This window comes from Podarcis filfolensis (genome assembly GCF_964270895.1).
Source record: "Podarcis filfolensis genome assembly, chromosome: 5".
Classification (NCBI taxonomy): domain Eukaryota; kingdom Metazoa; phylum Chordata; class Lepidosauria; order Squamata; family Lacertidae; genus Podarcis; species Podarcis filfolensis.
The window spans coordinates 8,989,776-9,014,215 of NC_139608.1; the positions used below are offsets into that span (position 1 = coordinate 8,989,776).

Genomic DNA, 24,440 nt, shown 5'->3' on the forward strand with positions numbered 1-24,440 from the left:
AGGCGGGAACGGAAGAATTCGTTCCCTCGGCCGGGAGAAGGGCGCTCCCACTTCCCGCGTCCTCCTCCTCCTCCTCCTCCTCCTGGAGCCGCCCATGCCCTGCCTCCTCCCGGGCCCTCCTGATAGGCCCCTCCGCCGCCGCCGCCGCGGCCCAGCCTCCCGTCCCCGCCCAGCCCACCTCCCTCTCAGCAGCCATGGCGGCCTCTGCTCTGGCGGCGGCGGAGTGGCGTCTCCAGGCCCTGCGGGGGCTGCAGTGCCCGTGAGTGCGGCTGGGCCCGGCAGGGAGGACGGGGCGCGGAGCGGGAGAGGAAGAAGGGAGGCCCTGCAGGAATGGACGGGCAAGGCCGACGCCTCGGGGCCTCGTCGTGGGTGCGGGGCGGAGGGGAAGCTGAGCAGCAGCATCCCTCCCCCTCCCCGCTTTTTCCTTGAGGGAAAGGGACGAGGCTTCACCCCGGGGCTCGGCGGCCCCAGAGAAGAGGGCGCCTCTGAGCATGTGCAGAGTGCATTTTTATACCACCCTCCAATCCGCAATAACAAGCAGGACACTCCCGCAATGTCTTTCGTCCGAGGCAGAGTAGAGCAGGGATACTTCCACTGTTAATTTCCACAAAGTTGCTGGGTTGGTATTTGGGGGGGGGTTATGTTTGTGTGCGAGGGGAATGGGAACTCTTCATAATAACAATAACAATAACAATAATAACAATAATAATAATTTATTATTTATACCCTGCCCATCTGCCTGGGTTTCCCCAGCCACTCTGGGCAGCTTCCAGCAAAATAATAAAATACAATAGTTCATCAAATATTCTGAAAACAGTGCTCGCATTTAATAAGAAGTAGCTCTGGCTCCTTCAGATCTTCCAGATCTTGAAATAAATAAATACAGGTGTGCCAGGGCCAGATTTCACCTGACCAGCTGGCAGCTTGAATGGGCATTGGAGGAATGTGTGTATGTTGTCCGGAAGGAAGCAAGATCTGTTTTTCTCAGGCAAAGTGTTACTCAAGAAGTAGTGGAGGGAAATATTTGAAAACTGATGAACGACTACTATAGATAGATAGAAGAGGATTTACCCTACTTGACTATTGTGCGGACAGGTTATAACAGGCATAGGCAAACTGAGTCCTCCAGATGTTTTTGGGATTACAACTCCCATCATCCCTAGCTAACAGGACCAGTGGTCAGGGATGATGGGAATTGTAGTCTTAAAACATCTGGAGGGCCAAGTTTGCCTATGCCTGGGTTATAACAATGTATAAAAGCCATAGCAGAAATTGGTAACTGAACAGGTGATGTGTAGGGGGGAGAAGGGATGAATGTATTTTGAAATGATAGTTGGAAAAGTTATTTTACTGGGAGCAGCAAAGGAAGGGGGACATCTGGGGTGGGCAGGAAGTCAACTTTTAAATTTGTATTTCATTTGGTGACAATTTGTTAAAAATTGTGGAATATCAATAAAAAATAATTGGCAAAAAATATAGAAGAGCATTGCTTTGTGGCGGCAGTGTTACTTATGCGATATAAGCGGTTTGCGTGTGGAAAACCATGCTCCGCCATTGGGTCCCGGCGATGCCACAAAGCATTGCTGCCAACAAGTGGGTTAAGTTTTTGTGTTTTTGTCTGCAGAGGCTGGCTTGCATGGGAAACTGTTGCACGAGGATGGCACAGCTGCATGGAGCAGCTGGAAGAAGGGTGGTGGTGTTTGGACAAAATGGACCTTAGGGCTGTACTCTTAGGTTGCTGGATCGGCATGGGTAAACAGTTCCCGTCATCTGTAAAGAGAGCCAAGCAAATTCCTGCATTGCAGGGGGCTGGACTACAGGACCCTTGGTGGTCCCTTCCCACTCTACAATTCCATGATTCTATATACTCTTCAAGGACACAGTGGGGGAGCTTTTGTGGGATCAGGCCAGAGGCCCATCCAGTCCCACCATTGTGTCCTTACAGTAGCCAGCCAGGTGCCTATGAGAAGCCCACAAGCAACATGAGCACAACAGCGCTCTTCACACCTGCCATTCCCAGCAATCGGTCAGAGGTTTACTGTCTCCAGCAGTGGAGGCAGAAGGTAGCTATTGTGGCTAATAGCCACTTATAACCTTATCCTCTGTGAATTGGTCTGAACTTCTTTTAAAGCTACCTGCTTGCTGGAAGGAACCAGACACCCCGAATGGCTCGTATTTGTGGAAATTGTTGAGGGGGTGTGGGATTTTGCCCTGGGATGGCCGGTCCAGTAACATATGAATTCAAAACAACTAGGCAGGGGTGTAGTTGGACAAGGACCTAAGTAGCTGCACCCCGTAGGTGAGACAATATTGCAACCAAGCTTGGTGGGACAAGCCCCATCACTGGCTTTCAGACATTTGATAAGGCAGCTCCCTGTGCTTCTAATTGAAGTCATTTGTTGTTGTTTAGTTGTTTAGTCGTGTCCGACTCTTCGTGACCCCCTGGACCAGAGCACGCCAGGCACTCCTGTCTTCCACTGTCTCCCGCAGTTTGGTCAGACTCATGTTTGTAGCTTCAAGAACACTGTCCAACCGTCTCATCCGCTGTCGTCCCCTTCTCCTTGTGCCCTCAATCTTTCCCAACATCAGGGTCTTTTCCAGGGAGTCTTCTCTTCTCATGAGGTGGCCAAAGTATTGGAGCCTCAGCTTCATAAAACATCAGGCATACTTTTTGAGATGGCATAAACAGTCTTTCCAAATCTGGCCTCACCACAGAAAAGGCAATTCAACACTGACTGTCTTGTTCTCTGTCCTGGGGAAACCTAGCCAGATGGGCAGGGTATAAAGTTGATGATGATGATGATGATGATTTGCTTCCTAGCCTGGAATTTCATACTTGATGCTGTATACTGAGCTGACATTTCTGTTGACTCCCAAGATTTCTCTTTCGGTTAGTTACCATCAGTTCAGACAACCCCATCAGCACATAGGTGAAGTTAGGGTTGTCCCTATGTCCATTACTTTACACTTAACTTACATGGAACCACACCTGACACTTCCTCTATGTCTTGTTCTCAGCCATGTAGATATGGCCAAGTGTACATTTTAAGTGCTGCATTCACACAGCTATGTTCTTCAGATCTGTTGTTACCATGTAGTAGCTCAACTGCAAAAGGAATTGTTATAGATCAGTCAGGATTTTTTTTTCTTATTGGGTTCCTCTACCCTTAACAATTGTATCCAGCATTTTATTTCCACCCCAGGTATAGCTCAGTCGGCTAAATTTCTACTTTTGTTTTATACTATTATGTTTCCCTCTTACAGAAAATGGATCTGGACAGCAAGAGTCAGAAAATACTCTTCTGCAAAAGGTGAACTGTTTAGATTATTGTATTTACAGAAAAAAAATGTATTTAATGTTAAATGTGTATTTAATGTTCAGAGCATCAGCTCTGCTTTTTTAAAAAAATAAATGCTCACCCTGGGTGCTTGCATCTGAAAGTTTTATTTGCAAAGAGCTTGCTGAAGTTTAGCAAGCAGGTAGATGGCAACAGTGTTTCTTTACGTATTGAGATTTCCTCTAGAAACAGTAAATCCAGATTAAATGGGAGAAATACACAAGCTGACATTTCGATGGTAACCATATTGTGTTGATGCTGCAAAAAACTTGCATGCACGAGGAGCACCCATCTCACACAAAAAACCCCACCTCTGTAAGCACCCACTTCCTTAAGCGAAGAAGCTTTTATTCATGATGTGGAAGACATGTTAAAAATAATAATGGGAATGAAGTTGTGTTACTGTTAGCAGTAACAATCATGGTTTAACACTTTTGAAACTTACTTTCTCCTTTTTTAAAACAAACAAACAGGACAAAGGAATATTGAGAAAGTCCTTGTGGCAAACAGAGGTGAAATAGCATGCCGAGTGATGCGGACTGCCAGAAAGATGGGAGTGAAATCTGTGGCCGTTTACAGTGATGCTGACAGGAATTCAATGCATGTAGCAATGGTAAAACACACATTCGTTAAAACATGTAAGGGGCCAACCCTGAAAACAATTGTGAAGAAGCGGAATTAAGTTGAACATGCAAAGCTGATTTAAACTGAGTCAGATTGTTGTTCCATATGAAACTGGGTTGTCTGCTCTGCCTTCTCCCCTCCATGTGGCAGATTTGTTCCCCAGAGTTTGTAGACGTCAGCTTTCCAATTGTAAATTGAAGTGACATCTTTTCTTTTAAAAGAAAGGGACAACTGAACTTGGAAGAAACAGAAAATGCTTGTGCAGTCATACCTTGGTTTTCAAACAGCTTAGTTCTCAAACCATTTGGCTCCCAAATGCCGCAAACCCGGAAGTGAGTGTTCCAGTTTGCAAACTATTTTTGGAAGCCGAACATCCAATGGGGCTTCTGCAGCTTCCAATTGGCTGCAGGAGCTTCCTGCAGCCAATCAGAATCCGTGCTTTGGTTTCCGAACATTTTTGGAAGTCGAATGGACTTCCGGAACGGATTCCGTTCAACTTCCAAGGTACGACTGTAGTAATTAATGCAAACATTTCCACATCTGGAAACTAATGACTCAGTCTTGCTTTATTTGTATCTAGCCTTATTCCAGTTCCCTGGAATATGTTGGAAAGCCAATATACAGATTTATTCTTAATTATATTGCAGACTCAAGTTAAGGGCTCTTTCTTTAAAATTTTCAGACCTACACAGATTCTTATGTATAAGTCTCTGTATACTCAGTGGAACTCAAAGTAGTCTATAAATTCTGATTCAATTGCTGTTCTGCTGTTTAAGGCCCCCCTCAAAGGTGTTTTGGAATGTAGCTCTAAAATTAGCTGTTCTGCAATTGTCTGAAATGTAGCCAAATAATAATGTAAACACAGGTCCCTTTATTTCATTACAGGCAGATGAAGCGTATTTCATTGGCCCAGCACCATCTCAGCAAAGTTACCTGTCCATGGAAAAGATAATGCAGGTGGCCAAAAAGTCAGCAGCGCACGTATGTATTATAATTCACTTCTTCATTCAACCTGCTTATACATGTATTTTTAAATAGATGTCAACTCTGGATGCTATTCAGTATTGAGTTTTCCGGGGCAGTCAAGGCCTTAGGAGCAACTTAGGAGCACAGAGTTCTGTTGAAGAGATTCTCAACATGGTAAATGTGGAGTCCTACATGCATCATTTCGACAGTTAGAAAGACATGAACTTCACTTTAAATCAGATAATTTTCCTTGGATCCCCCACAAGACATTAGGGGTTGCACTCCTGTTCGCGTTTGCCTTTCTCCACTAAAGCTACTTGTGTGGCTCATCTGAACTTTACAGGGAGTGTGTTCTTTACAGGGAGTGTGCTCCTCCTTGTGTACCTAAATCAGCAGGAGAGGCCCTGCTTCATAATGCCTTGCGCGTTGCTGAGGGGAAGTTGGTGAGGATATGGGACGGGACTTTATTCGTGATGGCACACACATTGTGGAATTTGCTTCCACCTGAGGGCCATCTGACTCCCTCCTTAGTGTTTTCCACCAGAAGCCAAGGATATCTTAGAATAATAGAATCCCAGAATCCTAGAATTGTAGAGTTGGAAGGGACCCCAAGGGCCATCTAATCCAATCCCCTGCAATGCAGGAATATTTTGCCCAACGTGAGGCTGGAATCCACATTCCTGAGATTTTGAGTCTCATCCTCTAATCTTAATCATGAGCTTTCCCATTCAGCTAAAACATTGCTATTTTCTTTTGACTCTGATATTCCAGTTGGTTTTGTTTGTTTATACATTTGCTGGTATTTTAGCTTTCATTTTAAGTTTGTAAGGTTGTATGTCTAGCTTTTTAAAACAGAAAATAGAAAACATGGATTGTGTGTTTATTTCATAGGTTTGTTGTTTTATTTTGCTGCTTTGAATGCCCGTTTGGTGGAGAATGCTGTAAACAAATGGTTCAAATTAATTATTAGGGCTTTAGCTACATAGGGATCTGCTTTATACCAGATCAGATTTCTTCTCCATCCAACTCAGCATTGTCTGCTTTGACCACCAGCAGCTCTCCAGGCAAAGGACTTTCCTACCACATTCTAATGAGAGATGCCAGGAACTGAACCTAAGTTATTCCACATGCATTGAGCTGTGGTCATTTCCCATAAAGATGAGCTAGGGAAGGCTGTGTTCTTGCAGCACTGCTGATGCTCCTGCGGTGTTCTGCGCTTGGGCAGAGCTTAGTAGTTGCATCCAGCGTCCTGGTCACACTTCAATGACGCAACATGTGCTAACTGAAGCAAATGAAAATTTGTGCATTAGATATAATAGTATAGAACTTCGTGTGCCATAAGCCACAGGCATAGGCAAACTCGGCCCTCCAGATGTTTTGGGACTACAACTCCCATCATCCCTAGCTAATAGGACCAGCGGTCAGGGATGATGGGAGTTGTAGCCCCAAAACATCTGGAGGGTTGAGTTTGCCTATGCCTGCCATAAGCAGTTAATAAAACGGTATTTCCAGTATCCAAGCCTAGAACTTGATTCTACGTTCCTTACTGACTTTCAAAGAAAGCTACAAGAAACCAAGGCAGACTGTGGAGCATCAGAATTTCCTTCTGATGAACAATATCCTTCAGATATTAGGTCACTGCATTTGGGGCTCTGTGCAGCTTCTGAAATAGTTAATTGAGGGAAAGCTCATGCAGGGCACTGTGAGACCTGCCAGTCTCATACAATATGCCCTTGATACTTCCTGTTTTAGGCTATCCATCCAGGCTATGGCTTCCTGTCAGAAAACACAGAGTTTGCAGAGCTCTGCAACAAAGAAGGAATCATTTTTATAGGTCCTCCTTCATCTGCCATCAGAGATATGGGCATTAAGAGGTACTCTGTTTTGCTTCACGGCTAAACCTTTTTATACAGGGATGTTTACTATAATGGTTAAGATGGTTTTGGGTCTGACTGTGATGGTGCTTTACCAACCTAGTGCTCGCCAGAAGTTTTGGACTACAATTCCCATCAGCCCCAGCTGCTGCAGCTGATGGGAGTTGTAGTCTAGAGTGTCTGGAGGTTACCCAGTTTGGGCAAGGCTGTTAATATAGCCTTGTGTTTGGGCTCCCCCATCCCCTCTTCTGTATGTGCAATGAATTAAGCCTACAGCATTTTCACTGGTTTGTGGGAATGACCACAAAGCGATATGGTGAACCTCAGCATGGAAGGAAATTTGACTGTGTACAAGGCTGTAGAGCAAGACTAGAATCAGGTTTCAGAGTGTGACATGGCAGTATTCTTATTCAAGCATAAAATTTGTGCTTTTTGAATTTAGCCCTCGTAGAGTTGTGGGAGGAACTCCAAAGAAAAATAAAACAGACAGGAATTTCCCATGTGCTAAAACTGTGTTTTAAATCTCATGGGCTGATCAGATAAGCATTTTATATGCTGCATGTTCACATACCGGCAAGTTCTAGTTTGCCCCCTTGTGGCTTCCCAGCATGCATACATGGCATGGAATACAGTTCCTTTCTGCATGTGAAAATTGTAATGTTTGAAGCAGTCCTAGATTGTGGGAATAAAATGCAGACGATGAGATGTGTAACGAGAAGCCCTCACTGACATTGCCACTGAGTATTGAAAAATATTCTTTTGAAGCACTTCCAAAGCTATCATGTCTGCTGCTGGGGTTCCTGTTGTCGAAGGTTACCATGGTGAAGATCAGTCTGACAATTGCTTGGAAGAGGAAGCCAGAAGAATAGGGTATCCAGTCATGATCAAAGCAGTTCGTGGAGGTGGAGGAAAGGTAAGGGCAAAGGAATTTGATCCTCAGCTGATCTACTGTACAAACAGAACAGAGCAAAGATCTTCAGCTCCAGTAAATGAATGCTTAAGATGTAATGTGCCAATCACTGTGCCAGCCTGACATCTTGGACCCTGGTCACACTACAAAGTTATCCTATATGCCAAGGGTGGCTAATCTGTGGTCCTCCAGATGTTGCTAGACCACAACTCCCACCAGCTGCAGCTGGCATGGTCAGTGGTTAAGGATGATGGGAGCAGGTTCAGCCACATCTAGAGCACCACAGAATAGTCAGTCCTGCTGTGCATTAATAGTGAACTCAACCTCTTTGTGAGAATCTATGTAATCAAACAGCACCATTCATATTCAGGTTTGCAGGAATACAAAAAAATAAAAATAAAACCCTCATTGGGGGGGAACCTAAAGGGACACGGGTGGCGCTGTGGGTTAAACCACAGAGCCTAGGGCTTGCCGATCAGAAGGTCGGTGGTTCGAATCCCTGCGATGGGGTGAGCTCCCGTTGCTCGGTCCCTGCTCCTGCCAACCTAGCAGTTCGAAAGCACGTCAAAGTGCAAGTAGATAAATAGGTACTGCTCCAGCGGGAAGGTAAACGGCGTTTCTGTGCTCTGCTCTGGTTCGCCAGAAGCGCTTAGTCATGCTGGCCACATGACCCGGAAGCTGTACGCCGGCTCCCTCGGCCAATAAAGCAAGATGAGCGCTGCCACCCCAGAGTCGGCCACGACTGGACCTAATGGTCAGGGGTCCCTTTACTTTTAAAGGGTTTTGGGGCAGGGGCAAGCATGCAACAGGACTTCAGAAGCTGCCTAATGAGGACTATGGCTGCTCAGTGGGCACAGAATGCTGACAGGGGGACAGAAACAGAAAACCAGGGAGGCGCAGGAATGGCGTGTCCTGGAAAAGACATGATGACTAGCTGACTGGTGAAAGCATGAGCCAGAGCACTCCATGTTGCAACATTTGCATGTGGGCCTCAGTTGTCTTTTATCCTTATTTAAATTGCTAGCTGTCATCTCTCCATTAGCACCAGGGCTTGTTGTTGTTGTTTAGTCATTTAGTCATGTCCGACTTCGTGACCCCATGGACTGGAGCACGCCAGGCACTCCTGTCTTCCACTGCCTCCCGCAGTTTGGTCAAACTCACGTTAGTAGCTTTGAGAACACTGTCCAACCATCTCATCCTCTGTCGTTCCCTTCTCCTTGTGCCCCCAATCTTTCCCAGCATCAGGGTCTTTTCCAGGGAGTCTTCTCTTCTCATGAGGTTGTCAAAGTATTGGAGCCTCAGCTTCAGGATCTATCCTTCCAGTGAGCACTCAGGGCTGATTTCCTTCAGAATGGATAGGTTTGATCTTCTTGCAGTCCATGGGACTCTCAAGAGTCTCCTCCAGCACCATAATTCAAAAGCATCAATTTTTTGGCAATCAGCCTTCTCCAAGGCTGAATTACTTGGTTTCATACAACTTCGCCATAATGCATGTTTTGACCATGGCGGTAATGCACCTAACAGGAAAGCGTGAGACAGTGGTTGCCAGTTTGGTCCCTCCTCAAAGTTACTGCAACTATATGTTATGTGCTCAGTGGCACCTGAACAGTAGCTGATTCAAAGTTAGTACTTGCGTGAGTGATGCATCCATATTGTAAACCAACCTAGCAAAAAAGGATTTGGGACATCCTATTGTTTTTCACTCACTAATTTTTGCTCAGTATTATTCTAATATACTGGTTTTATCACACCGTAGGGCATGAGAATTGCTCTTTCCGAAAAGGAGTTTAAGGAACAATTGGAATCAGCCAGGAGAGAAGCCAAGAAGTCTTTCAACGATGATGCCATGTTGATAGAGAAATTTGTAGATAATCCACGGTAACCAAACCATCCATCTGCTTGTAATCCCTTTAATGAGTTTGTAGAACAAAAGTAGGAGAATTGATGGGGGGTGTCTCTGAGTGTGCATCCTACGGCAGGTGAAGCATCAGCAGTGAATTTGCACCACCCCCTCCCCAAATCTCAGAAAAGCATGTTCAGGACATTTGGCAGGTGCACAGCACTCCTGCTGCCCTGGAAAATCCAGCCCTTGCTGGAGGGAGATCAAAGCTTGGGTGGCTGTTGGGGTGTTGAGCAAGGGAAACTGAAGATGCCTGATAGACTATTTCCCTCGAGCTCTTGGGACATGGCACTGACCCCCCCTTGCTGGGTGAAGAATTTATGATAGTAAGAGATGCAGCTATCTCACCCACCCCCCAAACCTCTTTCTCTTACCACTTTTTCCCACTTCAAGTTACTTGCAGACCACAATGTATAGTACTGTATATTTTAATAGTAGCAATGACTATCTATTTAGAAGCCATATTGCTGGGTTGTATGGTGCATGCTACAGTAGTCTTCACTACAGTATAAAATATTTCAGGGTTATAGTGATCTCTCTAATCCGTGTTAACAATTGTGAAGCCCCCTTAAAGTAATTGCAAATCACAGGTCCGTCAAGATAACAGTTGTGAGAACAAAACTTACATACACTGAAAAAGCAGGCAATAATAGTTTATTTATATGTGTATACTTTTTATCTGATAATGTGTGAAAATGCATTCCTAAGTGTGGAGTATTGATTCCAATATATTAGTGATAATTATTCTGGAATATATTCTGGCCCTATAGACATATATAGTTGTGACAGTGCAAAGTGTAGCTTGCTATCAAAACTTCCTAAATGGGGCACTTTAAGTTCCAGGATAACAGTTTACTACAATGCAGATCACATGCTTGGTTGTCTTTCTGATCCTTCCGTTCATTTAGGGTTTTTAGCACAAGGTAACGAGTCAAGACCTAGTTTGTGATATTGCAAACATCAGACACATTGACCTTGTTCTGAATTGCTGTTTGAATTCTAGATCTCTCCAATAACTTACTACTATTTAAAAACAAAAGTGTGCTTTTGATAAATGTTTGCTTAAGTGCACAGACCTTCCTTTTCCTAGAATATGATGTTAGAGATTAGCATGTTTAAAGTTATTTTAAGTATGATGAAGGGTAGGAGAAAACACTGATCTTCCTGAAGTTTACATTGTTTCCAATACTGAAAAATAAGATTATCTTTAATATATGATAGGTTGTGCTAGTTGTCTTGAAGTGGCACAGACTACTGTGATGGAATAATGAACCTTTATTTGTTAATTTTTACACCTGAAACAGGCATGTAGAAGTTCAGGTATTTGGAGACCAGCATGGCAATGCAGTTTATCTGTTTGAAAGAGATTGTAGTGTACAGAGAAGACATCAGAAAATTATTGAAGAAGCTCCAGGGGTGAGTGACTAGTTTCTGAAAAGGTGATTGAAATAGATGTAAGTGCCTTTTTTGGTTTATTAACATATTTCTTGTTTTCACATGTGATACCAATGGCTTCTTGGTATATATTATTATTTTTTGCAGAATATAATACTAGTTTCAGAGACACCCAAACACTTCTAACATGGGATTTTGTGTGTGGTTTTTTGTTGTTGTTTTTTAACCACATTGAGTTTGGAAATCATGCTATCTACCCCAGTATCCTGTTTCTAAACTGTATAGCACATGCACACACTTCTGAAGCTACTAGAGAAGCTACTTTTTCTGGAATTTTCTGTTAGTTTATCTGGGGTATTTTAAGCTATTCCTGAAATGTGTTTTATACTGGTGATGCCTCATTGGTTTGACCATGTCTCTATTATGTTCAGCTTACTGATGACTTTGTAACTTATAAAGTAGCACTCTATGCGTTGGCAGCTAAGAAGATCAGGAGGAAAGAACTAGATAAAATAGCGATTAACTGCAAAGGCGATTCGGATATTTAATTGGGCACATTTTACTAGAGAATCTTCTGCTATTCTGTTTTATGCAACAAACAATCTTAGTAGTTGTGACCGTGGTTTATATTGTATGTGTGGTGCCTGATGATTTTTATGGTAATTGCTGTTTTTCCTTTTGTTATTTTTCTGAATGATGCCATGGCCTATGGCTAGCGCAATAAAAGTCGATGATGATGATGGTTATGTTCAGCATGTGGTTCCAGAAGACTTTATTTATTTGTGCACACAAGTTAAGCCTTCCGTCAACATGCTTGTATTTAAAGGGGCTGGATATTTTTCTTTACAGGTTTCTGAAATCATCAGAGTACAGTTAGGTGATCTGTTCTGGTACAGCTTCTCTGTGAGGTTCATTTTATGTAGATGAAATGTGGCTTGAATAACTGCATGTGAAAAGAAGAGGGGTTTTTTAAAAATCTGTTTCCCCCCAGATAGATGATACCTGCATACAAGCACAGAAATGTGGTATAAATGTAGTAACATCATTTCAACATCTTCTTAGCCAGGAATTAAGCCTGAAATAAGAAGAAAGCTTGGAGAGGCAGCTGTCAGGGCAGCTAAAGCTGTGAACTATGTTGGAGCAGGTATTGCAAACTTAACTTCCTTTTAGTGCTGTATTTAGGTTCATATTGGAAGTTACGTACCCATATGGGAGGCATGTTTAGAGGAAGGCTGCCTTAAGTGGAACGGTAGAGTTTATAAAGTGATTCTAGCTCTAACTTGGGTGGTTAAAATTCTAAACTGCAAAGGAAAGATTAAAAAAATACCACCCAGAATAATATTGTCTGTATATATATATATTTTTTCAATCTAGACGTGAAGTCTGCAGCCAAAGATTTAGCTAGCTATTTTAAGTGAATATGTAAAGGTCACTCATCTTTATCTTTGTGGCTCTTGGCTGTGTGTTCCCTTTCTATCTGCCCTTTCATTCCTTGTTGCCTTTCCCCTCTCAGTCTCCTGCCTTTTGGCTTTCTTTTCATGCGCTTCATAATTCCCTGCACCTTGTACTTTTATTTTCCTGGGATGTTCAGCCCGGACACTGAGATCCATTGCCGAGGGCCTTCTGGTCGTTCCCTCACTGCAACAAGTGAGGTTACCGGGTACCAGGCAGAGGGCCTTCTCAGTAGTGTTGCCCGCGCTGTGGAACGCCCTCCCATCGGATGTCAAGGAAATAAGCAACTACAGTGGTATCTCGGGTTACATACGCTTCAGGTTACATATGCTTCAGGTTACAGACTCCGCTAACCCAGAAATAGTACCTCGGGTTAAGAACTTTGCTTCAGGATGAGAACAGAAATCGTGCAGGTGGCAGCAGGAGGCCCCATTAGCTAAAGTGGTGCTTCAGGTTAAGAACAGTTTCAGGTTAAGAACGGACCTCCGGAACGAATTAAGTACTTAACCCAAGGTACCACTGTATCCTACTTTTAAAAGACATCTGAAGGCAGCCCTGTTTAGGGAAGTTTTTAATGTTTAATGCTGTATTGTGTTTTTAATATTCGATTGGGATAATAATAATGTTCGATAATAATAATGTTCTGCCTCACTGCTTCTGTCCAGAATAAGGGAAGCTCAGCCAGCCACTGGCCGAATTGCACATTATTCTAAGGCAAAGCATGACTTAATAGAAATGTGCTGCCTTTAAAGGAGGATATCACAACTACTTTGCTCTCCCAGGGGTTTTTAAGTCAGTGCAGTGCAGCAGCTAAGGCCAGGTTTGACTTAGCGTGTCATTCAAAGCCAGGCTCGTGGTTGAGATCTCTTCTCCTTAATCACGATCTGTAGCTAAAACTTGTCCTATGGTTTGTCCTATGGTTGCAGGTTATGGTTTGAAAGGCATGCTGTGCCAAACTTTGGCTGTCCTGCACTGTTCCCAAAAGCCCAAAGTGACTGCAAACTTCTCTTCTGAAGCCGGCATGTTTGTGTGGTCACATTAAGCCAGAATCTGGACAGGTTTAAGGCTGCATTTGATTGAGAAATATTTCCACTGGATTAGGGTGTTATACTTCCTGGAGGGTTTCCAAGCTGTGGTTTTGGATCAGGTTTTTAAAAATATAGTTAAGATGCTTCATATCGACAACAGACAGCAAACTCTGTGGATCAGTGGGACTTTGTTTAGAGAAAGCATTTCCACCGCTATTAAATGTACCAATCTTAAATATTTCAGGAACAGTGGAATTTATTATGGATAGTGAACATAATTTCTATTTCATGGAGATGAACACCAGGCTGCAAGTGGAGCACCCAGTTACTGAAATGATCACTGGGACAGACTTGGTAGAGTGGCAACTTAAGGTAAGGGCTTATGAGGGCAGCATCCATAGGAACATAGGAAGCTGACTTAGACTGAGCCAGACCCTTGGTCCTTCTAATTCAGAATTGTCAGTGCTTATTGGCGGAAGCTCTCTATAGAGTTTCAGACTGTGGGCATTCCCAAGCCTACCTGAAGGTGGTGGGGATTGAACCAGGGACTTTGTGCATGCCAGTAAGATGCTCTGCCTGTGCCTCCATTTGAAGCCAAGCATTGCTTTTTACCAGGAGCGTGGGAAAGTTTCTCCTTGGGACAGTGAATTCTCACTCTTTCTGCCGGGGCTGATGCTAAATTGGGCATTGAATGAGAGTATGTAAATGCAGTAATATTAGAAGTTAAGGATGCATCAAGAACGGCACATGGGAAGTCACTTGAACAAAATTGTATTAATTGGGAAATATTTTGTATAATTGGGTTGAGATCTGGAAAACCAATAAAAATAATTGGCAAAAACGTGAACAAGGATCTGGGATAGACTTGCTTCAAGTTATTCCACTGTGTGAGTGCTTTCCCACACAACGTTTGCTACAGTCTGACATGAGAATTAAAAATGGGAAGGATTAGCTAGTTGCAGGTATTATAGAATTCAATCTGTAGCTCTGTAGGTGGTTTGTGAATGAGAGTTTAAAGCAGGAATTGCCAACCTTCTTTTCTGTCTGCTGTACAGCTGTCAAAGGCACAAGAAGCCTCTTTTTTTTTGTGCAGTGTAAACCCTAAATCTCAAATACCTCAAGGATTTCTACTACTCAAATTTTGCTGCACGATTTTTCTGTGATTCCTTGATACCCTCACAGTCCAAAGACACTATTCTCAATCCTGTAGAAAAAGCAAAACTCTTTTTCTTTACAGGTTGCTTCAGGGGAGAAGATTCCTTTGGCTCAGGAAGAGATCTCTCTTAATGGACATGCTTTTGAAGCTAGGATCTATGCCGAAGATCCAAACAACAACTTCATGCCGGGGGCTGGACCCTTATTGCATTTGTCTACACCACCCTCTGACAGTTGCACCAGGATAGAAACCGGGGTAAGACAAGGTAAACTGAACCTCCTTGCTGCAAATTAGTTTCAGGAACATTCTTTTCGCTTTAAGGGTGCGATCGTACTTTCAAAAGCAAAGGGGATGGTTTACTAGTCTACCCTTTGCCTTGACCAGGTTTTCCATACCTGACTAAAGGAAATAACGGGGTACGAACTGACTCCTTTTTAAGTTACTCATTCTGGCAAATTGCTTCCCCAACTCTTCCTATTTCAGGGGATGAGGTTTCTATATACTATGACCCAATGATTGCCAAGTTAGTCGTTTGGGCAGAGGATCGTCAAGCAGCGTTAAGGAAATTAAGATACTGCCTTCGGCAATATAATGTAAGTACAGACGGCATTATGATTTATAAAGTTTGGGTCCTATCCAGTGCTTTTCCTCTGGGAGCACGCAGGGGTACGTGTACCCCTAAACATTTTGTGTTGCCCTGACCAACCACTGGTCCTCTCTGATAAAGTAGGGGAGGGAGACCTGTGGCCTTCCGGATGTTCTTGGACCTCATCTCCCATCATCTGTGACTATGCCTGTTGGAGCACGTGACTGCGGCAAATGGCTTGCCTTCACCTAGTGTGCTTTCTTTGTTCCCTTTCCCTCGGCAGATTGTAGGGCTAAGCACCAATGTTGATTTCTTGCTAGACCTCTCAGGCCACCCGGAGTTTGAGGCTGGAAATGTTCACACCAATTTTATCCCACAACATTACGATGAGCTATTTCCACCCAAAGAGGCAATATCTGAAGTGGCCTTATGCCAGGCAGCACTTGGACTCATACTGAGGGAGAAAATTGTGACCGACACTTTCAGAATGCAATCAGGAGGTAGGCTTGAGGCATCTTTGGCTTTTTAGAATCCTTTCTGTTACAGGGAAGAATGTGCCGTGTGTGTCTACTCTCCCTCCCTCCTCCTCTCTCCCCCTCCCTCTCTTTCTTTTATTTATTTGTTTCACATTCATAAGCAACAATTTTCCAGATCCTATAATTGCTTACAAGCAGAATTCTCTGCTTGAAAGAGCTCCCCCATTCATTTCAGTGGAGCAATAACTGAATCTTTCTCCCTCCATTTTTTATATTCCAGATAAGTTCTCTCCATTTGCATCCAGCAGTGGAAGAAGAATAAATATACCTTACGTTAGAAACCTGACTCTTTTAGATGGTGAAAATAGTAAGTGACTTAGTTCTGAATGCCGAGAATTTGAGTGGCAATCTTTATTCTATAGCTGAGGAGGACAAAGAGACATAGAATAGTACAATAATTCAAAATGCTTTTTATATACATTGGATTGATTTATATAGATCACTTGGCATGTACTTAAACTGCAAGCATGGCTTTTTGTTTTCTTTGTTACTTTCATCAGAGCTGCCCCATATTTCTTGGTTGTTTTTGCAAAGACCTGTTTTGTTCATGCTGTTCAACATTCTCAACACTTCGGGAAGCAGGCCTTGCCACTACTGCATGCTTACATAGGATTAGATGTGCCCTAGGTATAATACTGAGGGATTTTAGTATTTTGTGGGAGACCTTTTTTGTGCTAAGGGCTGCTTCACCCTGCTGGAAAGCTGTTGGGAGGCTACATATATGTTTCAGTGTCGGATGGGGGCCAGACCCATGCACAGTCACACACCCTTAACACATGCAAAGACAGGCACATAGTCATTTATGCACAGAAAGCTATTTCCCATGAAAACTACTCAAGTTTCACATTCTATTTCTCTAAAGTTTCTGAAAAGAAAGGAAGTTCTCCAACACCCTTCCCTGCCCTGACATGCAAAAAGAACTCAGTTGTCTAAGCAGCACATCTGAACCACGACCCCTCTCTTAAAACGATACATTTCAGGATGCAGTTGCATCCTAAAAATTGATGGCATGCAGTTGCTTTTTTGCAAAATGGCATGCAGTTGCTTTTTTGCACACTTGCAAGGGGCCACAATTCGAGACTGAGCCCTAGAAGGCCTGCTTCTGCACTGACACCAAGTGGTCATCTGCAACTGGCAGTGACTTCTCAGAAGTTCTTAAAGATCAGCTTGGCTTGTATTGGGGAATGTGGCCTTCTAGGTAGCCTAGTCCTAAGCTGTTTAGGGCTTTAACTGCTAACAACAAAACATTGATCATGGCTCGGTAGCTGACAGGTAGCCAGTGCATATCTAATACAGTGGTACCTCTAGTTATGAACTTAATTTATTCCGGAGGTCCGTTCTTAACCTGAAACTGTTCTTAACTAGAGGTGTGCTTTCCTAATGGGGCCTCTTGGGGCTGCTGTGCCGCCAGCACATGATTTCCGTTCTCATCCTGGGGCAAAGTTCTCAACTCGATTTAACTCTTCCAGGTTAGCAGAGTTTGTAACCTGAAGCGTTTGTAACTCGAGGTACCACTCTATGTGTAAAGCTGTGTCTCCTACTGAGCAACCTAGCAGCTACATTTTGTACTTTTCAGCCACTTCTGAATCAGGTGCAAGGGCAGCCTCACGTTAGTTTAATTGTGAATCACTGTAGCGGTACAGTATGGCAGAAGGTGGAAGATGACGAAGGGAACAAGGAGCCCACACTTGTGAAGAATGGGGAGAGAGAGTGGAGGTGAAACTACTTAGAGCTTTCAACGGATAAGTGGCATACAAATTTTAAAAATAAAGATAAATGGAGAGGAGGTGAGCGACTTCAAAGTGGTGCAGCTCAATTGGATGTGCATTATTTTTGGGTTTTAATTCCTCCTCTCCCCTAAAAAAACCCCCACAAAAAACCCCACTTGGAAGTAATTTAAATCTTTATTTTCTAACAGAAGTGAATATGACCGTAACCTACAATCGTGATGGATCATATGGCATGCAGGTAAACATCCTCTATGTAATTTGAGTTACTTTTTCTGTGTAGTTTTTTGCAAATCCTTTGTGGCCTATATGTATTTGACCCAATCCCATCTCTGTGGACTGAGACAAATAGGAGAGAGTTTTTAAGGGGCATATGGGTGCCTTTTTTCATATTGGTGAGCCTTGAAGTTTCTCCTCTCATCCATCCTTGGAATGCAGCATGATCTATCCATCTCCCAAGCTTATTTCCTCAAAAGCAGTACATGGACCAGGGAGTTAAAATCCTGTATTCCTGCATTGCAAGAGGGTGGCCTAGATGACCCTCAGGATACCTTCCAACTCTGCAATTGTATGATGCTATGTAATTGTATTTCAGATACAGAATAAATCTTTCCATGTTTCTGGAGATCTTTCGAGTGATGGTGATTTGGATTGCATAAGATGTTCAGTAAACGGAGTTGTTCATAAATCCAAGGTGGTAATTTTGGGCGACGCCATTCACCTCTTCTCACCGGTAATATTTTCCACTTGATTTATCTGGAGAATAAATTAACAGCCAGGAAAATGAGTGTTTTTTTTAAAAAAGGGAAACAATTATAGATCTGGATCCATCTATTTACATTTGGGAGAACAGGGACTGAATGTATGACTCTAAACCTTTATGTAAGCAGCCCATAATATTCTTGTGACACTTGAAAATTCATAGCTTTAATTAGTAGCTAAGGCTAATTAGTCAATACTGAACTGTTCAGTGAATAAATTGGCTTGTAAAGCTAAATGCCTCACATCTTTAAGTCATAAGGATGGGGAGTTGGGGCATGGATCTTAAAATTTAAAAGAATATCCTAAATGACTAGATGTCTGTGTAATCAGGGCTGCAATATTTGAAATGTATTCATGAGGAATTACACATTTTTAATCCAGCCCATTCATGTTCATGCTTTATATCATTTCCAAAATATGTGTTGGCTTAGACTCGCATCCTTTTCATACATTATTGTTATTGCTACATCTTGGAAGTAAGTTAAGTCTAAGTAGGCTTGGGAAGTAAATTCAAAATAAGGTAACAAATTACCTTGGTGTTTTCTGAATTACATTGACAACCTCCTTTATAAGAAGGAATATTCTGTTGGTGGTCTCAGAAGGCTGCTTTTTCAGTAAAAAGTGATTAAAGGGAATTAAAATGGTTCTCTTAGTGAACATCATGTAAACTCCTTGTCAATAAATCAAGTGTTTAATGTCCATCCTAGTTACACCTGTCATTTCAGGATGTGGAAAATATAGGTTTGTACCAGCTGTAAAAAGTGTTGTTGCGCTCATCTGTTCGTGGTGTATTTTTATTTTCTCCAGGAAGGTAGTGAGCAGATTGGTCTTCCTGTGCCAAAGTATTTATCCGGAGTGGGTTCAGTTGGAGATCAGGGTGGGGCTGTGGCCCCCATGACCGGGACAATAGAAAAGGTAATTCTGGAGGGATCTGTGTGTGGGTGTGGCAGAGCCTTTTCTCTTTGTAAACTGCTTTACAGGTTTTTAAAAACAATTGGCACATGAATTTTATGAAATAAATAAATATATGAGGCGCATTGCCCTTTTGTACCAAAGGTGATGCATTGATGTGTCCTGCAGGGACTGTTCGCACATGCCATTCACTCCTGGTTACTTATCATCCTTCCTTACTGTAGAGTGTGGTTGCCTTCAGTAGGTTGCTGCTTACTTTGCAACTAGCTGCTTCCTTTAAGCTCCTCTGCTGAAGAATCTTGAGGAATTGCGGCAAATTCTGGGGCATGTTCACACTTCATGCAAAGCAATTAGCAGATCTTTTGAGTCTCCTCACCCCCCCCCATGTGAACTGAGAATATGGCCAGGAACACACCAGTCTCCCATGCTTGTATGGAAGACACGTAGGGGAATTGAAGACAAGATTACGTTCAAGGAAGCTTGTTCATTGCTATGGATCTTCTCACTGAAGCTCATTTGAGTTCCTCAAGTAAAGTTCCTGGGACTCCCTTGAAAAGGATTTCTCAGCTGTCTTCCTTCTTCATTGCCATCTGACTGTAATCTCTTTGTCCTCACAACTAGCTGTTAATAATAATAATAATAATATCTTTATTGTCATTGCCCCCTCTCAGGGACAACGAAATTACTTGACTGCTCCATAAAAACACTAATTAAAACAATACAGTATAGTACAGCAAGGAAGATTAGATGACTTTCAAAGTCCAGGCTTCCCATTCAGGGCCGAGATCGCTCTGGAGAAGAAGCTGTTCTTGTCTTCATCGTCCTGTATCTCCGTCCCGACGGCAGGAGCTCGAAGAGACAGTGACCAGGATGCGATGGATCTTTTACTATGTCCAGTGCCTTCCTATGGCACCTTGTGGCATAAATCTGCTCTAAGGTGGAGAGTGGGCAGCCAACAATGCTCTCTGCTGCCTTAACAACTCTGCACAACCCCATCCTGTCCTGGGTAGTACAGCTTCCGTACCACACACATAAGCCATAAGTGAGCACAGTGATATAAGGCAAGCAGCAGTTTCTGCGGAAGATGGTTTTTCCTTAGAATTCTCAAAAAGTACAGTCTCTGCTGCGCCTTCTTCACAAGCCCCCTTGTGTTGACACTCCAGGACAGATCCTCTTGTAATTCAATGCCCAAAAATCTGAACGTTGTTACCCTCTCCACACAGACCCCATCAATCAAAAGTGGCTGGATATTGCTCTTCTGTCTCCTGAAGTCCACCACAAGCTCCTTGGTCCACATCATCTGCTGTCAAACATTATAAACCCTCTAGGCTGCATTGCTGTTCTGTGCTGCTGCTTTGTTCATCAGTTTGCTTTGTGGCTTTAGTTTATGATATTATTATTATTATTATTTGTACTTGTTTTAATAGTGGCATTTTTGTAACTTGCCCTGAGACTATTCCATGAAGGGCCAGGCATTAAGTATGACTCATAAACAAAGATGGCAGGTGATTTCATGTTCTCTAATTCTTACAGCCTGTTATTCATGGTGTGGATTTACTTGCAACTGGGGGCTCCTCTGGACTTTTTTTTTAATTGCACATGCATGATGATATGCACTCACGATGCCGTCAGGGTGGTCATACATGATCCCAATTTTCAATATTTCGGGATGCTCATACAGCTTCATGTCCAGTCAGTGCATATACTGTAGTGTCCTGCTGAAATCCTGTAACCACAAATATTCCGGGGGTGTTTTTTTGTCCCACTTTCATTGCACTATTGCCCCTCCGGACAGCGATGATGTGGTCGCATTGGCGAAGCAAAGCAGAACAACTAAAGCAGAATAAATCCATCATTAATACACTCTTACTATGTCAAGAATATATTGCAGAACACACCTGCAATAAAACACCAGTCTGGAACATACATATATAGCAAGAGCCATGACCAGTCATCCCTCCCTAGTCCATATGCCTCTATAATACATACGTGGTGATAAATGTTCACATGAACAAATTATATTTTTGGGTGCACATTTTCATAGGTGCACTTTTAAAATGTCACCATGTTGGAGAAACCAGCTGCAAAGGTAAACTTAGAAAAAGATTGCCATTCTTCATCCTCGCACAAGGAATCTTTTGTCCTCTTTATTGCTTTCTGTGAACTTGGAGAGAAGCACTATATTTGTATAGGAGGAACGTGACACCTGGCTTCTCACTCGCTTTTCAATTTGTTAGGTGTTTGTGAAAGCTGGTGATAAAGTCCAAGTCGGAGACCCGCTGATGGTTATGATAGCTATGAAAATGGAGGTGAGTATCATGACATTTTAATCATGGAGAAGGCAAGAGGGATTTGGTTTGGGTTTATTAGCACATCATATAAAGTGTGCCTTAAATGTTGCAGGCATAGTATGTTAACCGACTAGTTGTTTAAGGATTGTGCTGGTTTTATTGGCACGAGTGATTTCTAGCTGTAACAAACTGTCCTAATGATTCCCAGGAGCAAATCTTCCATTGCGTTTGCATGCTGGAATATTCTTTATATTTTAGAAAAATGATCCCTCGCCCCCCACCCCCTGCCATTTAAGCATTTCTCTTCTATCCAAGGCTTGGTGCTATACAAATTCCAACAAGCAAAGAATCTCTCTAAAAACCACTGCATTTTTTCTTCATAACGCTCCTAGTAATTAATCTAAACTGTTGCAGGATATACATTTATAACTGTGTTTTGGCCTTGCTGGGTTCCTTAATAATAACCTCAAACAAACTGGCTCAGTTTGCCTTATTAATTAATGCTGGATTCCACCTTGCGCACTGAACTATTGTTAGGCACTGTTGTAGGGCATTGTGTAAACAAAAGTGGTGCCGTGTCAGAAATAGTAGAAATCGTAACTTGATGCTAAGTGACCCTTTTCCTCAAGCATTATATCATGTGCGAGCTTTTGACCCATCATTTTGATATAGCCTTGCATGACACACACTTAATTTCTAAAGCCAAAAACCAAAAATATCCTCTTAAGCACTCAGTCTAGCCTTAAAGGTTTGGAGCAGGGGAGAAAAAGACAAAATCTAGGGCAGGTAGATGCAGTTCATGGAGGGCCAGGTGATAGAACCTTCAGCATCCTACCAGAACTTTGGCCAATGTCCCAGCCACCTCTGCCAAAGTAATTAAAATGTGGTCTTCAATAGAATATAATTCGTAATATGCTTTTACAGGTATAAATCTGTGAAATTTGTAGGACAACGATCAGTGCTGTGATAAAAGTGCCCTGGGAGCAGTGCTATCATGGCACCGGTCTGTTTGGGAGGAACGAGAACCTCGGCTGAGTCTGGGTACCACTTCCTCCCCAGCAGACAGTGTGATCACCTGATTGGCTGATGGGAGGATGCGCCATAGCTCTGATGCATCACAGTGCAATAGATAACCATCGTTCGCACGGAAAGGGTTAACTTCCCACTCTGACCCATCGTACTCTGCAGATAATTGTTGCTGTGATTGTTGTTGTTTAGTGGTTTGGTCATGTCTGACTCTTCATGACCCCATGGACTAGAGCACGCCAGGACTCCTGTCTTCCACTGCTTCCCGCAGTTTGGTCAAACTCATGCTGGTAGCTTCGAGATCACTGTCCAACCATCTCATCCTCTGTCGTCCCCTTCTCCTTGTGCCCTCAATCTTTCCCAGCATCAGGGTCTTTTCCAGGGAGTCTTCTCTTCTCATGAGGTGGCCAAAGTATTGGAGTCTCAGCTTCAGGATCTGTCCTTGCAGTGAGCACTCAGGGCTGATTTCCTTAAGAATGGATAGGTTTGATCTTTCAAGAGTTTTCTCCAGCACCATAATTCAAAAGCATCAATTTTTCAGCGATCAGCCTTCTTTATGGTCCAGCTCTCACTTCCATACATTACTACTGGGAAAGCTTTAACTGTTGCTGTGATAAGGTTACCTAAAAGCAAAGTGATATGTTCTTATTTGTTGGGATGGAATAGAGGAATCCAATACCGACGCTAGGTAGCTCTCCCTGCCCCCCTACCTTAACATTTCTGCATCCATTGTTGTACTTGGATATTTATCTGTATCGATAAAAATTAAAATTTCTGTTCAGTAAATCAGCATTCTTTCGTTTGAGCCCTGAACCATGGGTTTTTGGTATAATGTCTGCACAGGAATCCTGTACAGTGGTACCTCAGGTTACATACGCTTCAGGTTACATACGCTTCAGGTTACAGACTCCACTAACCCAGAAATAGTACCTTGGGTTAAGAACTTTGCTTCAGGATGAGAACAGAAATCGTGCTCCGGCGGCGCGGCAGCAGCAGGAGGCACCATTAGCTAAAGTGGTGCTTCAGGTTAAGAACAGTTTCAGGTTAAAACGGACCTCCGGAACGAATTAAGTACATAACCAGAGATACCACTGTATTGGCTTATAGATGATCTGCATATTTTAAATGAGGTGCCCTAATATATAGCTCTTATTTGTACAACTGATGGTGCCAACTTGAAGTTTTAAATAGAGAAACAGTGATTGTTTAGCTAATGTATACTTCTTTCTCTGCAGCATACCATACGGGCTCCAAAGGCGGGAATAATTAAGAAGATTCATTACCAGGAAGGATCACAGGCCAACAGACATGCTCCACTAGTTGAGTTAGTGGAAGAAGACTCTGAATCTGAATAATCCCTGGTGAATGTCGGTGATGCCTTTTGATTTTTTCCTGATTCTTTTTTATTCCTCAAGAAAACATCTTTATATTTTATTAATTTAATTATTACTAATAAAATGCTATTATAATAATTTGAATAGTTTCGCATCACAACTTTAGACTGCCTCCAAATTCTGTGCTTCACTTGGTTACTCAACAACTGATGCAAAAATGGCAGAGTTTTGTGGCCCCTTAAAGACTTAACACATTTATCACTTTCATGGGCTGCAGCCCATTTGTTTGGGAGGAGGCACAGGAAGTGTTATTCTGAGTTGTGGGCGCTTTGCGCCAGGTTGGGATGGAATTATAAGCAGTGAGGTCACTAAATTGGAGAGAAGTACAGACAGTGATGATTACCAGCCAGATAGGCGGGGTATAAATAATAATTATATAAATTGTTATTGCATATTTAACTGTGGTCATTCAGACACACACACACACACACAGTTGGAGTGATTACACATCTGAAAGGGAGGGGGGACTGCCTCCAAGTTGACAATGGGTGATGTGAAAGTTCTGGCTGTTGAAGGAATTTGTAATGGCTCATTCAGACGAGCAAGGCACCACGGGATGCTGT

General features: G+C 42.9%; 1 protein-coding gene across 1 annotated transcript; it reads left to right on the forward strand.

Annotated features, from left to right (window-relative positions):
- The first annotated feature begins 4 nt into the window (after positions 1-4).
- MCCC1 (methylcrotonyl-CoA carboxylase subunit 1) lies at positions 5-23,955 on the forward strand. Its single transcript, XM_083612816.1, has 19 exons — positions 5-259; positions 3,265-3,311; positions 3,812-3,951; positions 4,848-4,943; positions 6,681-6,802; positions 7,568-7,715; positions 9,469-9,590; positions 10,917-11,028; positions 12,070-12,151; positions 13,732-13,859; positions 14,725-14,908; positions 15,127-15,236; positions 15,513-15,729; positions 15,986-16,072; positions 17,684-17,733; positions 18,088-18,225; positions 19,062-19,169; positions 21,404-21,475; positions 23,719-23,955. Exons 1-19 carry the CDS (start codon positions 195-197, stop codon positions 23,836-23,838), a joined length of 2,148 nt encoding a protein of 715 aa, XP_083468942.1. The 5' UTR covers positions 5-194; the 3' UTR covers positions 23,839-23,955.
- The last annotated feature ends 485 nt before the right edge of the window (positions 23,956-24,440 follow it).